General features: G+C 46.8%; 2 protein-coding genes across 3 annotated transcripts in view; one reads left to right on the top strand and one right to left on the bottom strand.

Moving 5' to 3' along the window:
• Positions 1-919: 919 nt before the first annotated feature.
• HTR6 (5-hydroxytryptamine receptor 6) lies at positions 920-12,349 on the top strand. Its single transcript, XM_074218254.1, has 3 exons — positions 920-2,257; positions 5,969-6,130; positions 7,989-12,349. The coding sequence occupies exons 1-3, from the start codon at positions 1,538-1,540 to the stop codon at positions 8,412-8,414; spliced, it is 1,308 nt and encodes a 435-aa protein (XP_074074355.1). The 5' UTR covers positions 920-1,537; the 3' UTR covers positions 8,415-12,349.
• TMCO4 (transmembrane and coiled-coil domains 4) overlaps positions 9,805-13,801 on the bottom strand; it is a 115,182-nt gene continuing 111,185 nt past the window's right edge. For both annotated transcript variants that reach the window (XM_074218252.1, XM_074218253.1), the window contains exon 14: positions 9,805-11,055. In XM_074218252.1, the coding sequence (XP_074074353.1) occupies positions 10,639-11,055 (417 nt within the window). In that variant the 3' untranslated portion in view covers positions 9,805-10,638. The remainder of the gene's footprint in view (positions 11,056-13,801) is intronic.

Raw genomic sequence — 13,801 nt, 5'->3', positions numbered from 1 at the left:
CTCCCCCCGCCTTTGGGGTCCCCCGTGGCGCCGCCCCCACGAGGGGAGGGAGCTTTGACAGCCCCCATAGGGCATCGGTTTTCCTGCCTGCCTCCCCTCTGGCCAGGGCCAGGGCTCGGGCTCCGGGGGCTCCGGGGGCTCCGGCTCCCGGCCGCACTCGGGACGGAAGGAGGCAGCTGTGCTCGGATCCTGTGCTTGCATTCCTCGGCTACTCAGGCGGGAACCCAGCCCTTCTCCCGTAGGGCGCGGAGCAGGAAGCAGGGATCCGGGAGGCAGCTCCAGGTCCGCCTTCTCTCCCCCCAAATCCACGCCCTTCACCCCCACCCCCGCCCTCGGGAGCAGCAGCGCCTGTTGCCGTGGCCTGGAGCATAGCCCAGGTAGGGGCCGGCCCTGGAGAGGCACGCGCGCCGGAGGGGACCCGGTAGGCTGCGGGACCCAGGTTGGGAAAACCCTCTCCAGCCCCTCTCGGGGGCGCGTAACCACCGAGCGGCTCTCAGCGGCTGTGCCCCAGAGCCCGACTCCTCCTCCCTGCAGACCCACTGCGGACTGCCCGGGCCCCTAAACCACCAGGCAGACCTGCTGCCTTCGGCTTCTAGTCACCTCTCTAGAGATGACTCCTTAGCCCCCCGCGCTCCTCAGGCCACGCCCCCTCATTCCCTGGGGGGGGTCCTCTGAATGCGGGTGGGGAGCTGAGAGTAGAGGGGGCTCCTAGCTCTCTTCAACCTCGTCCCTCAGGACTCCTACGCCCCTGCCCTCCTCCTTCCACCCCTTGCAGTTCCTCCCTCCCACCTTCTACCTGGTCCTCACCTTCCAGATTCCCCCCCCCCCCCCCCGCCAAGTCCCGCGACGCTCCCCTTCGGGGCTGGCCTCCCTCCCATCCTCTCCTAAATTTGGCTCTTCTGCCGCCTTCTCTCGGGCCGCATCCCCAAGTCCATCCCACAGCCCACGTCGTTCCCACCTTCATCTTCTTCCCAACCTCGTGCGCCCCCTTCCTTTGCCATCTTTTCCTCCCCTCTTCCATAAAATGGGCACCCGATCCCAAGAGAATGCCAACTTGGCCAGGAGCAAACCTTTTGCCTGCTCAGAGTCTAGGAGACCCCATCGTCTCTTTCCCACCCAAGTGGTGCCCCATTAGCGCTTCCCTTTGGTTCTTTCTCCTCTGTGCAAAATCACCGGTCTCATTTTCTTCTACAGAGACATCTGGATCCAGTGGCTAGATATGAATCAGGATGACTGAAGATTGCCCTGGATACCAGGCAATCAGGGTTAAGTGACTTGCCCAAGGTCACACAGCTATTAAGTGTCAAATGTCTGAGTCTGGATTTGAACTCAGATCCTCTTGAACCTTGGAATTCCTATCCCCTCGTACCCCCCTCATTACTCCGTGGGTCCCCCCTCACCTAGCTCTCATTATAGCCGCCATCTTTCTCAGTCCATTAGGGCCCCCAGTATCACCACCTTCCTCCCAGTTTGCCCCCTTATTCCTTCTCCTACTCCCATCCCCACCTCAACTTGGTGCCTTCGTCCTGCCCCATCCATGGCCCTGGAACTGGGTCTGGCCAACAGCAGTAGCCCGAGCTTGGGGACCCCCGAGGGTAGCGGATGGGTGGCCACGGTCCTGTGTATCATCATTGTTCTGACTGTGGGGGGCAACTCGCTGCTCATCCTCCTCATCTGCACGCAGCCAGCTCTACGCAGCACATCCAACTACTTCCTCGTGTCGCTCTTCACGTCCGACTTGCTGGTGGGGCTGGTGGTGATGCCGCCGGCCATGCTCAACGAGCTGTATGGCCGCTGGGTTCTGGCGCGCAGCCTTTGTCTGCTCTGGGTGGCCTTCGACGTGATGTGCTGCAGCGCCTCCATCCTCAACCTGTGCCTCATCAGCCTGGACCGCTACCTACTCATCCTGTCTCCCCTGCGGTACAAGGGTCGAATGACCGCCTCCCGAGCCCTGGCCCTCATCCTGGCCGCTTGGAGCCTGGCCGCCCTGGCCTCCTTCCTGCCCACGCACATGGGCTGGCACCAGCAGGGCAGCTTGATGCCCCCCAACGCTACAGCTGAGGCTTCCTGGGCTGATCTGACCCCCAGCGGGCAATGCCGCCTGCTGGCCAGCTTGCCCTTCGTCCTGGTGGCTTCAGGCCTTACCTTCTTTCTACCTTCTGTGGCCATCTCCTTCACTTATTGTCGGATCCTGGTGACTGCCCGAAAGCAGGCAGTGCAAGTGGCTTCTCTTGCCACCAACATGGAGACCCTGCAGGTAACTGAGAATGCTGGGAAATGGACCATCCTCCCCCACCTTCATTTCTCCCTCCCTATCTCTAGGAGGCAAAGATCACAGAGAATCATAAAATTTTAGGGGCTCTCTGTTTGTCTCTTTCTGGACAACAGTGCCAAAGACATACCTGGATACAAGTGCACCAAGCCCCTTCACCGCTCCACTTATAGGCTTCCTTTTTAATCTGGGTTCAAATAAAGGCAGTCTGGAGTGTCCTTGCGATTCTAACCCAAATTGCAAATTCTTTAATTGGTTTGTTCCCACTCTCCAGATTAAATGGGAGATCTCTTCTCCCTTTGAGTTCTCTTCTCTTCTCAGTCTTAAGCTGCACTCTTAAGACCTGATCATAAGTCCTATTTAAGGATCATGTGTTTTATTAAACAGCATAAAACAAAAATAGGAATTGAAACAAGATACAACAGGCTGTGCTAGGAACTGTGGCCCACTGATTAGGTCCTTTTTTCTGTTGTTGCCTCTCCATTTTATAGATGAGGCTTCTGAGAGATATTTTGAACTCTGGATCCTCTACACTTTGTGATAGAGATTAGACCACACAGACTTTCACATAGAAAGTAGGAACAAGCCAGAAGGATGTCTGCTCTAAATTCCCCCATTTTGTTCAATTTTTGAGGAAGTTTGAGACCCGGTTATAATCCATGTTTCCTAGGCCACAAGCTTCTACTTTCTAATTATTTCTGTTTGTCCTTCATTTTGAAGAAGTCCAAGAATCAGCTTCTGATTTAGCTATACTCAAACAGTCTTCTGTTTATCCATCAAGGGGTTAAATTATCTCTTTTTTTTTAGGTGGGAGGAATCTAAGACAGATTCTAAAGAAGGTGGAGAAAATTTTGGGCTTTTGTTGTCTCAGTTTCCTCATTTGTAAAATAGACACTGAACTTGTGCTGCCTATCTCATGGTGCTTTTGGGGGAAAACTATATTGTCAACTGAAAAGCACAGTAGAAATATAAAATTGCATCCTTGCTTTATACTCCAAGGCAGCCTCCATCTTTATCAGAAGTGTCTAACACAGACCAAAGGTCACATGTGGATCACAATACACATGCCTGGGCCCAAATCAGATTAAAATGGAATTGGGAAACATTTAGTAAAATAAATAAAATACAATAGAACCCAGATAATGTTTATATGTGGTTTTCTAGGTCAATATGTAGCCTGAAGGGAATCCTCATATTGATTTAGTGGCTGATTGAATTTTAATTTCACTTCGCCCCACCCCACTGCTCAGCAGGCATTTAATAAATAAATGCTTTTGAATTGAATTGATATGTAACGAGATTGTGAGTAGCAGAATGGTACATCCTGGTTTCCTGTGGCAAAATGGATGGTGTTTCTTTAAATTGAACTCAGGAAGATTGATTTGGGTTCAAATACTGTCTTTGAAACTAGTTCTATGTCCCTGAGAGAGTCACAAACTGTGTTTCAGTTTCCTTATATGTCAAAGAGGGATAATAAATACTTCCTTAATAGGAATGTTGCATTTTAACTAGAGATAACTTGTATATACAAGGCAGTTGTCTCTGCTACAATCCATTCTTCTTTAAGAAAGACCATTCTAGCACCGGCCTTGGAGTCAGGAGTACCTGGGTTCAAATCCGGTCTCAGACACTTGATAATTACCTAGCTGTGTGGCCTTGGGCAAGCCACTTAACCCCAATGCCTTGCAAAAAACCTTAAAAAAAAAAAAGGAAGACTATTCTGGACTGTCAGGCATCCACTTTCCTGACACAGGGATTGTACTGGAATGAACTGGATGAGATTAGACTCCACTGGCTAGCAACAGATAGGATGAGACTGGCCTGGAAGGGATGGTATTGCCTTAGACTGGATGGGGCAGGATAAGACAGGCCAGGCTACCATTGAATTAGGTTGGACTGGATTGGCCCAGCTTGGGCTAGACAAGATCCTATTGGTCTAGATTGGGCTGATCAGCCTGTATGCAACTGGACTTGTCAAAGGGTTGGGTGTTGGGCATGAGGCAGAGGAATATTTGGGCCAGGTATATGTTTAGACTGGATTTTCACTAAAGTTCCCGCTAATTTTGACATTGTGAATCTTTGAGGGAATGTTCTCTGGCCTCATCAGGGAGTGAAGCCATACCTTTTCTGGTTCTGACATTCTGTGTTCTAAGGACCTCCTAGATCTGACATTCTGCATTCCAAAGGGCCTCCCAGCTCTAATATTCTATGTTCTAAGCTCCATATCAGTTTTGCCATTCTGGGTTTCAAAGGCCCTACCAGTTCTGACATTCTGTTGTCTAAGGCCCTTTCATAGTCTGGAATGTTCTAAGGTCATGTCAAGGCTGACATTTTAGCAGTGAGATTCAGGGAATAGGATACTAGTTTGGACTTAGGAGACAGAGTTCAAATTCCACCTCTGCCACTTTGAGGTCTTAGGCAAGGCTTTATATAAACTCTATGGTGCTTCATTATCTTCAGCTATAAAATGTGGGAAAAGACTTAAAGGTCATTTCTCATTCTAGATCTATGATCCTTTGTTCTAGGATTCCCTGTGCCTGTAGAAGCACAGAATAGTGCAGAAGAAAGTTCAGTACCATGGACAAGAACCCCTCTCTTTGAAAGGCTCCTAGGGCCAAAGGTTGTCCTGGGGTAGAGCGAGAAAAAAAAGCCAAGGGTAGGGGAGATCCTTTTTGGGAAGTGATATCAAAAGTTCTTGGAGGTTGATGGAGTGGGACATGAGTTTGGCTCTGCTTTTTGCTACTTCCTGGGCAAGTCAGTTAACTTGAAGAGCCTCAGTTTCCCTATTTGTTAATAAGGGAATTGGAACAGATTATATCCAAGAAGTCTCTCAGTTCTGATGGCCAGTTCTGTCTTTACATAATCTAAGACCCTTCCTAGCTCTGGCATTCTGTGTTATATGATTCTGTATCATATTAAATGTTGAGGCACTAGGGAACTCTGGGATGAGATGGGCCTCTATGACTTCTTTTCTACTGTCCACAGCAGAACTACCCCTTCTCCTAGCCCCTAAGGGAGACCTGGATGCACCTTTCCCTTCCCATGTTCTTCCAGCTGACTGTGACTTCTTCCTGATCCTTTCAGATTGATTGGATTAGACTGGATTGCATTGTATTTGCCTGGGGCCTTCACAGCTGATAAGTGTCTGAGGCCAGATTTTAATTTAAGTCTTCCTGACTCCAGGTTCAGAACTATCTGCTATGCTGCATGAATGAGTGAAAGAGAAAAATTGGAATTAAAATTTTTTTCAGGAGCATATCTTCAAGCACACAGATAAGTCCCATGATAGTAAATAAGAATTTTTATAGATCAGAAAGATTTCTGAACTTCTTATTTCAAAGTCTTCTCTAATGAAACACCATTTGACCCAAATGAAAGAATTGGAGGGTGCTTTGGATGAGCTTGACTCTTGGGTTGTAGACATGAAAATGAAGCTTCTATTTGTTGGTCATTCAGGCAGCATTATGACCCAAGTAGTGGGGCTGGGCATCCACAGTGGCATATTCCCACTCATGAACAAGGTCATTTATAAGATGATGACTGTTGGGGTCAATATACAGATGAGATAAAGGGCTGATGTGTCTGGACTCAGGGCTGGAGAGGTCAATCTGGTGTTGATGCTAGACCTGTGTTCAGGGTAAAGGGTCAACCTGTGGTTACCCCCTGAGGATTCTCAAAGGCATGTGTCCCTTGCAGGTACCAAGAACTCCAAATCTAACAGCATCAGCCTCAAGTGAGAACAGACGGTTTGCTGCCAAGCATAGCAGGAAGGCTCTGAAGGCCAGTTTGACACTGGGCATCCTTTTGGGCATGTTCTTTGTGGCATGGCTACCTTTCTTTGTAGCCAATGTGATCCAGGTAAGGTTTGAGCATTCCCAAAAGCAAGATCTGGGGAGGAAACCATCAAGGCCATTTAGAGTCTCAAACTTCATGTGGGCTTCCTTCCCCAGAAATCTAAACTAGGAATACTGGAGAGGGTAGGAGGGTATATGAGTGATATTCAAATAGAGTGACCTGGGTTCCTGCTGAGTAAATGTCCATAAAAGACTTTGTAGCCAACTGGATGAGTTTGAGTCAGATATCAAATATAACTTCCCAAGAAGAAGTACTCTACTCTGGTCAGACCAAATCTAAAGTTCGATGATAACTTATGGACACAGGAAGGACTTCCACAAGCTATAGTGTCCCCAGAGGAGGTTGGTAAGAGTTGTGGGGAACATACTAGATGAGGACAGGTTGAAGGGACAGGGTTATTTTTAGCTTAGAGAACACAAGAGACCAGAGAGAGAAGGGTATGACCGCTACTTCTGAGTGGTAGAAGAGCTGTCACTTGGAAGAGGGATCAATAGTTGTGGATGGACATTACAGAAAGAGTTTAGGGTCAGGGAAACTTTCCTACAGACTGGTGCTGTCCAGAAATGGAAGGGGATGTCTGGGGAGACAGTGGGCTTCTTTTCATCCATGGAGTGCTGAGTCAAAGAAGGAGGCCCACTTATGGAGATATTACGGAGGCGATTGCTGGGTCAGAAGCTCTGACATTCTTTGATTCTAGGGGGAATTCTTTAAAGAACCACAAGAGGGAATATGGGAATTTCTTTGGACCAGACCTACAGTTAATAAGTATCCACCATGGCTTAGGACAGGGCTGGGGAACCTTTTTTCTACCCAAACTTAAAAATTAGCCTGCTATAGTTGGTCAAATATTTAACTAATATACCCCTAAAAAGCTCCTAGATTTAATGAATTTTGAGTCCTGCCTGCAGTTGTCTTGGCCAGCCTGTGACTCAGCCACATTTCTTGCTCCTGGCTTTGGGGAAGGAGGGCTTCCTGTCAGTAGGGGGATAACCTCAGACTCACCGGGGAAGTGGGGTCTTGAGAATGAAGGCTAAGTTAGTGAACCATTCTGGATGGGATTCTGGTGGCTAGGATGAGGTTTTGAGTCTGTCTCCAAACTTTAATCTGTTGCCTGTCACTAGAGCAGTTACACAAGGGGGAATGAGCAGAGTTCAGTTCATGCTTAGAGTGATTCCTGAACTCTATTGAATAGCCAGTTGCCCTTGGTATCTAGTTTTTCTATTCTTGCTGTTCTTCCCTTGTCTAACTTAGCTATTTGATCATTTACATGATCTTTTCTAGGGAGACCTGATCCCTGAACCCAGACACCCCCAGGCAACAGGGAATGAGGAGAAGAAATGCATCTAAAAGTCCTGGGAAAGGAAGAGGTCTGAAATGTGGCAGAAGGAATGACAGATTTGTGGTCAAGAGATCTGGCTCTGACAATTACTAGATTCCTATAATGTAAGATCTGCAAGGGACCTTAGAGGATGAAAGGTCAGAGCTGGGAGAGATCTTAAAACACAGGATGTCATGCTGAGAGAGCCCATAGAACATGGAATGTCAGAGCTGGGAGGGTCCTTAGAATACAGAATGGCAAAGCTGGGAGGGTCCTTAGAACAATTTCATAGCTGAAAGTTCCCTTAGCATCCTGTCCAGGCCTCTCATTTTGTAGGTAAGGAAATAAGACGCTTGTTGACTGAAGTCACTTTGACTCAGAGCTTTAGTTTCCTCCCTTGTAAAATGGAGAGAACATTACTAGGGCTCCCAGAAGGATATAGTGAGACAGTACAGGTCAAGGGTTTTGCCAGGCCCCAAGAGCTGTCCTTCAGAGTAGACTGGGATTCCTTACCTGGAGCCTGTGTCTGTCTGTCCCTTGTAGACCGTGTGTGATTGCATCCCTGAAGTCTTCTTTGATGTCCTCACCTGGCTGGGCTACTGCAACAGCACCATGAACCCCATCATCTACCCGCTCTTTATGAGGGACTTCAAGAGGGCCATGGCCAAGTTCGTGCCATGTGTCCGGTGGGCCTGGGATCGCAGGACTAGCCTCATCTCGCTCTCCATGCGTAATTCCCACAGTGGGGTCCCCCATTTCATCCCCCAGGTGGGCTTCTCTTCACAGCACAGGATAACCCTCCCTGGAGAGGTGGACTCAGGCACCTCGGGACTGCAGGTCATCGAGCAACCCCGGGAGGTCCTGCCTGGCCACTCCCCACCTACAGCCACTGATGCCGTCAGTCTCTTTGATATGGACCCTGTGGAACCTGAACTAAAGCTCTACCCCCTCAATGCCCCTATGGACTGATCCTGGAACTGATTGTTTTGGGGGACCAGGGAAGCAAGACCTCCCATTTGCCCATCCTTGCCCTTTCCATCTCATCTGTGAGCCTCCCTACTGGGAGGAAAATATCTCTGGTGAAGCTATGCTGAATGTAATCTGCCTTGACTGTGTTGGGGGAGGGTGCTATGGATCAGGAAGATGTGGGGACCTCGGGCTGAGGAGGAGCCAGGAGTTTCTTCCCCTTTTGAGGGAATAAAATACTCTCTGCTCTCAGGGAGCCTCTGAGGCTGTGTCCCCAAGTCTTGTCTCTGGAAGCTCTTAGTCTTATGGGGGAAAGAGTCTTAACTCAGGGTGGGAGAGGGCAACCATTGTTGTTCCTGCCCCAGTAGGACAAAGGAGAACTCCCAGTCCAAGGGAGGAGAGATCACACAAACGGAAATCCCAGATCAGAGCAAGGCTGGTGCCTCAATGTTCATCTCCATAATGGAGTTCAGAAGAAGCGATGCCTCCACAAAGGGCATCTGTCTACAGGAAGCCAAGGGGGAGGTGCCTTGGCCCTAAGGAGACCCAAATCAGGTCTTCTGCAGCTCCAGTAGAGTTTGGGTGCTATGTATGTGTGGGTGCTTGAGGTCAGTGTACTTTATCTGGATCAGATGCTAATGAGGGAAGATTATTTAGAGGAAGTTGGACTTCAGCATGTTTGACAAGGAGAGGACAGCTTGGTATGTTGGAAGAGTCAGAAGACCTGGGTTCAAATCCTGATTCCAGTTGTTTCTTAGTTGCATGAAGTCACTTTTCTCTAAGTCTCATTGTAAAATGGTGATAATTGTCATGGACTCTACCAGCCTCACAGGACTGTCATGTGGACTGCACTTTGGAAACTATACAGTGCTGGTACAGGTGAATCAACTTTGCTGTTGCACTGTTTCTTAGTGGGGCAAGCTCAGCCAATGCTTCTGGAGAGGAGGCCCTGCCCTGCTGCTGACCACTGGTGACCAGGACTTTTGGGAACTCACATCTTTTATCTGTGAAAAGGAGGACCACTAAGATGTTCTCCATTCCCTAGCTCCATCACCCTATTTTTCTAAGATCTCTCCCAGTCCTCAAATTCTGTTCTTTAAATTGCCTCCGCCTCCTAGTTCTGACACTCTGAGTTCTGAGTTTCCTTCATGATCTCACATTCTGTGACTCTCGGCTCTTATATTCCATGTTCTGAGATCCCCTCAACCCCTCCCAGCTCTGACATTCTGTGTTCTAAGGCCCCTCCCAGCTCTGACATCCTATGTTCTAAGGGCCTTCCTTCTTTGACATTCATTTCTAAGAATCCTCCCATATTTAATGTCCCATACTCTAATACTCCCTTAGCTCCAATGTACTATCAGTCATTGGTCTCAGTGACCATGAAGGTAGATAATTTAAGTTCACAGAACATTTTCAACTTTTCAGCCATTCAGTTTAATATTGTCTCCATTTACCATACAATCACATACAATCTGCTCCTAAGAAAGAAAGATGAACTGATATGAGTTCTATCTTTTGTCTTTCTCCTTTCCTCTTTAGAGGCCCTTCTGGGCCTCAGTTTCTCATCTGGTATGATTCAGAGAGGCATCCCTGACCTTCCACCCTTTTTCCCTCCTTCCCAGTCATGTCACGGGAGACTCTGAATACACTTGATGAGTAAAAAGTGACCTATAAATACATGGGATTATATTTCCCACATTCTTGCTCCAGGAAGTCCTTGCCTGGCATCACTCTCTAGTCACCAGGTTAAGAACTCCATGTGCACGGTGTTGGTAATCTTGGAATCTCTATAGAAATCAGTACAAGGAGCAGCCAGAGACAGTGGAGATGAATCAGGAGAACAGACAGACAATACTTTCCCATACCTACCCTGACCCTAGGATCATCGTCATCTTTTTCAGCTTGATTCTCCACCTGAGATTGGCAAGAAGAAAGAGAAATGTCTGTTTGGCTTAACAGACTTGAAAACCTCTGATTAACTGTTCCATAAAAAAAGTTCTCAGAATCCCAGCTTTCCCAAGTTCTCATTTTGTTGAGCCTCTCACTTTTCAGTTCATTGAGAACTTAATTTTGCTTTCCCAGAGTCAAAGATGTTCAAAATTCTCTCTAGTTCCAGAATACCCAACACCCAAAAGCAAACACCACCTCCTTGCCTGGCTTTGCCAGGGGGAAGGTTGTTAGACATAAGAGTTCCTGGTAGAGTCTTGTGTCTTCCTCTTTTCCGAGGTCAGTTAAGTTCGGGGTCTCCAAACTCATTATTATTGGCACAGTCTGGGCAGCCCAGGGGGTTTGGGCCTAGGACATGGCTGCAGATAGTGGAGGAGTCTACATGGCAGACCTCATCTAGGCTCTGGGTCTGGCACGATTCAGGTTCAGGGACGCCCCTCTGATGGTCTGTGACTCTGTCCTGAGTATGCTCATGTCTGCAGGTGGGGTCCTGGCCCTGGCAGCTGGGGTGGAGGGTCTCCCTGGGGTCTGTGGCTGCATTCTCCTTTGGAGGCTCTGAGGTTTCTGGCTGCAGCTCCTCTCTTCCCTGGAGGTTGGGAGCAATGGAGAAAATCTTTCCTGAACTGTCTTTGGTTTGAATCCCCACGGCCTTCAGGATAGTGTCCATTTTCTTCATGTAGTCTAGGTGGCCACTGACCTGCAAGAGCACAATAAGCAGCATGGGAAAGCAGAAAGGACTCTGGGCCTAGATGGGTTCTAATCCTGCCTCCGGGCCTTAGTAACTAGGTTACTAGGGTGAGTCCCTTCACTTGTTGTCTGAAGCTTGGGATTCTCACCCATAAAACACAGATAATAATGCTATCCCCAGCCTACCTCATACAATTACAATGAGAACCAAATAAGAGAAATCATATAGGTATTAGGATAGCTAACTGGATTGGAATTCAGAAAGATGACTCTGAACACTATATGTATCTGCTATGAGACCCTGGGTAAGTCATTTAATTTCTCTCAGCCTTAAATTTCTCCTTTTATGAAGTCAGGATAAAAATAACACCTACCTCATACAGTATGTTGTAAGGCTTAAATGAGAACATGTAAGATATGTGCTATGTCAGGCCTGAAGAGACTGTATGGTATAGTGGAGCAAGAGAGAAATGGTATCCCTGAGTTCTGGCCTCTGATCTACTTAGCTGTGTGACCCTGGGGAAGATTCTTAACCTCTCTGTGCCCCAAGCAAAGCTCTAAGACTATAACTTTTTAAAATTAATCTTTTTCCTAGTGCACAAGCATTTATTTTCACTTCCCCCGGCCCCCCAGAATAAATATGTACAGTCAAATAAACCAATCAGATTCTTTGCAATGATCATGTCCAAACATGCATGTTGCATGTTGTCCCCTGAGTCTGTCTCCTCTCTGCCACAGGAGGTGGGAGCTTTATTGGTCCTTTGTAATCATGGAAGATCATCATTGGTCAAGGCTTCTTAGACGATGACTTCCAGAAAGGGAGGACCAATCTTCATTGAGTGGAAGAGAATCCTCTTTGGGAATTCTCAGCCTAGACCTTTAAACTCATGAGCCCAGATCCAGTTGGAAAAGAAAACCTCATTATTATTATTTGAATGTATGTAAAACACTGTATAAATCTCAAGGTACTCTATAAATGTTACCTATTATAATATTATTAGGTGAGGCGAAGTGAGCCCCACCCAGTGGAACTCAGCACCTGTTGTCCTTCCCAACCACCAACTTCTTTCCCCTGTTCCAGTCTTGTAAAAAGAGCCCTGGACTTAGGAATTGGGTTGGCAACCTGCCTATGACACTACCTGTTGGACCCTGGGCCAGGCTTTTTCTGGGCATCAATTTCCTTATCTGTTAAATGGGCATAATTAGAGCACCTACCTCACAGGGTTGTTGTGAGGATTAAATAAAATAATATCTGCAAAGCACTTTGCAAACCTTAAAGTGTTAAATAAATGTGTGAACTGTTATGCTATTGTTATTATTATTTGTGACCACTAAAAAGTACAAGAGATATAATTTCCTGGGTAGTTAATCATTTTATCACTCATGCTAGCAGATGATTAATAAGAGTCAGTGGCATTCTTGAATGTCAAAGACTCCTCATGGAATCTCAATGCTCATATGCCTGTGACAGAGTGGGTGTTCCTGAGGGTAGCAATCAACTCTGGTTCATACACAATTTATGAGAAAGATGAAGATTATATGAGAGGTGGGCTTATTTTAGTAAGGGGCTGGGGGATGGGACTCGGTCTCACTTAGTCATGGACAAAAAGCCTTATCCTGTTTCTGGACTACCCCTGCCCAGGGCAATCTAAACAAAAGATGTCCATCTCTACTCAGATCTGGCTGACTAAACCCTGATGTTGATGTTCATCCTTAAAAAGGACAAACTATTAGGTGATGCCATGACAAGCACATGAATTGGATTTGTGTTAAGGGGTGCTGGGCTAAGGTCTCACTTTCTTTCCAGAGTCATCTGATCCAGTGGTCAGATAGGAATCAATAAGACTAGAGATGGCCCTGGATGAGAGGCAATCAGGGTTAAGTGACTTGCCCAAGGTTATAAAGCTAATAAGCATCAAGCTCTGAGGCTGGATTTGAATTCCTGTCTTCCTAACTCTAAGGTCAGTGCTCTATCCACTGTATCACCCAACTGCCCTACAACATAATGGGCTTTCACCTGACTAGGGTCTTTGAATAAGGTTTTTCTAATTGGGTAGGGCAACAACCCCACCAAGATAAATTGATCTAGGTACGATAAATTTTTGGTTAAGGTCAGAGATCTCCCAATAATTTTGTTATTTAATAATAATTATTAAAAAGAAAGGATAAAACATTTTATTATAACTAACAACACAATAGCATATGATGTAATAATAATAATTATTATTATTAATCATTTCTCTCATATTACTATGAATATAAAATGGGTACCTTTGACCTTTGAGAAAGGAGTAGATTAGGAAACATCCTGTTGCTTCAGAGATGAAGAGTTATTTAGTGGAGAGGGAGGCTGGGGGAGATACCAAGACTACAAACAGGTGATCAGATCTTGGGGATGGTCGTAGGAATCAGGGTTTGGAAATTATCTTAGAGATCATTTGACCCAATCTCCTAATTTTGCAGAGGAGGAAACTGAGGCTACGAGAAAGGAAATGATCTGACCAAGATCATGTTACTATGAAAGAAACAGAGCAAAAGCTAGAACTTTCCTTCTGTTGATTATCGCCTGTCTAGCGTGGCTATAGTTGACCTGGTTGTTTACAAGTTTTCTTCCCCATTGGACTGAAAAGCTCTTTGACATCAGGGACTGTCTTTTGCCTTTTTCATATACTCAGATCTTAGTAGTCTGGTACCTAGTGGGTGCTAAATAAATTCTTGTTGACTGACTGACCCAAATCTCTGCTCTTAAATCCAGT

This window comes from Macrotis lagotis, chromosome 1, assembly GCF_037893015.1.
Source record: "Macrotis lagotis isolate mMagLag1 chromosome 1, bilby.v1.9.chrom.fasta, whole genome shotgun sequence".
Lineage (NCBI taxonomy): Eukaryota > Metazoa > Chordata > Mammalia > Peramelemorphia > Peramelidae > Macrotis > Macrotis lagotis.
Note: the sequence above shows the minus strand (reverse complement) of the source record. Positions and strands in the feature narration are given on the sequence as shown.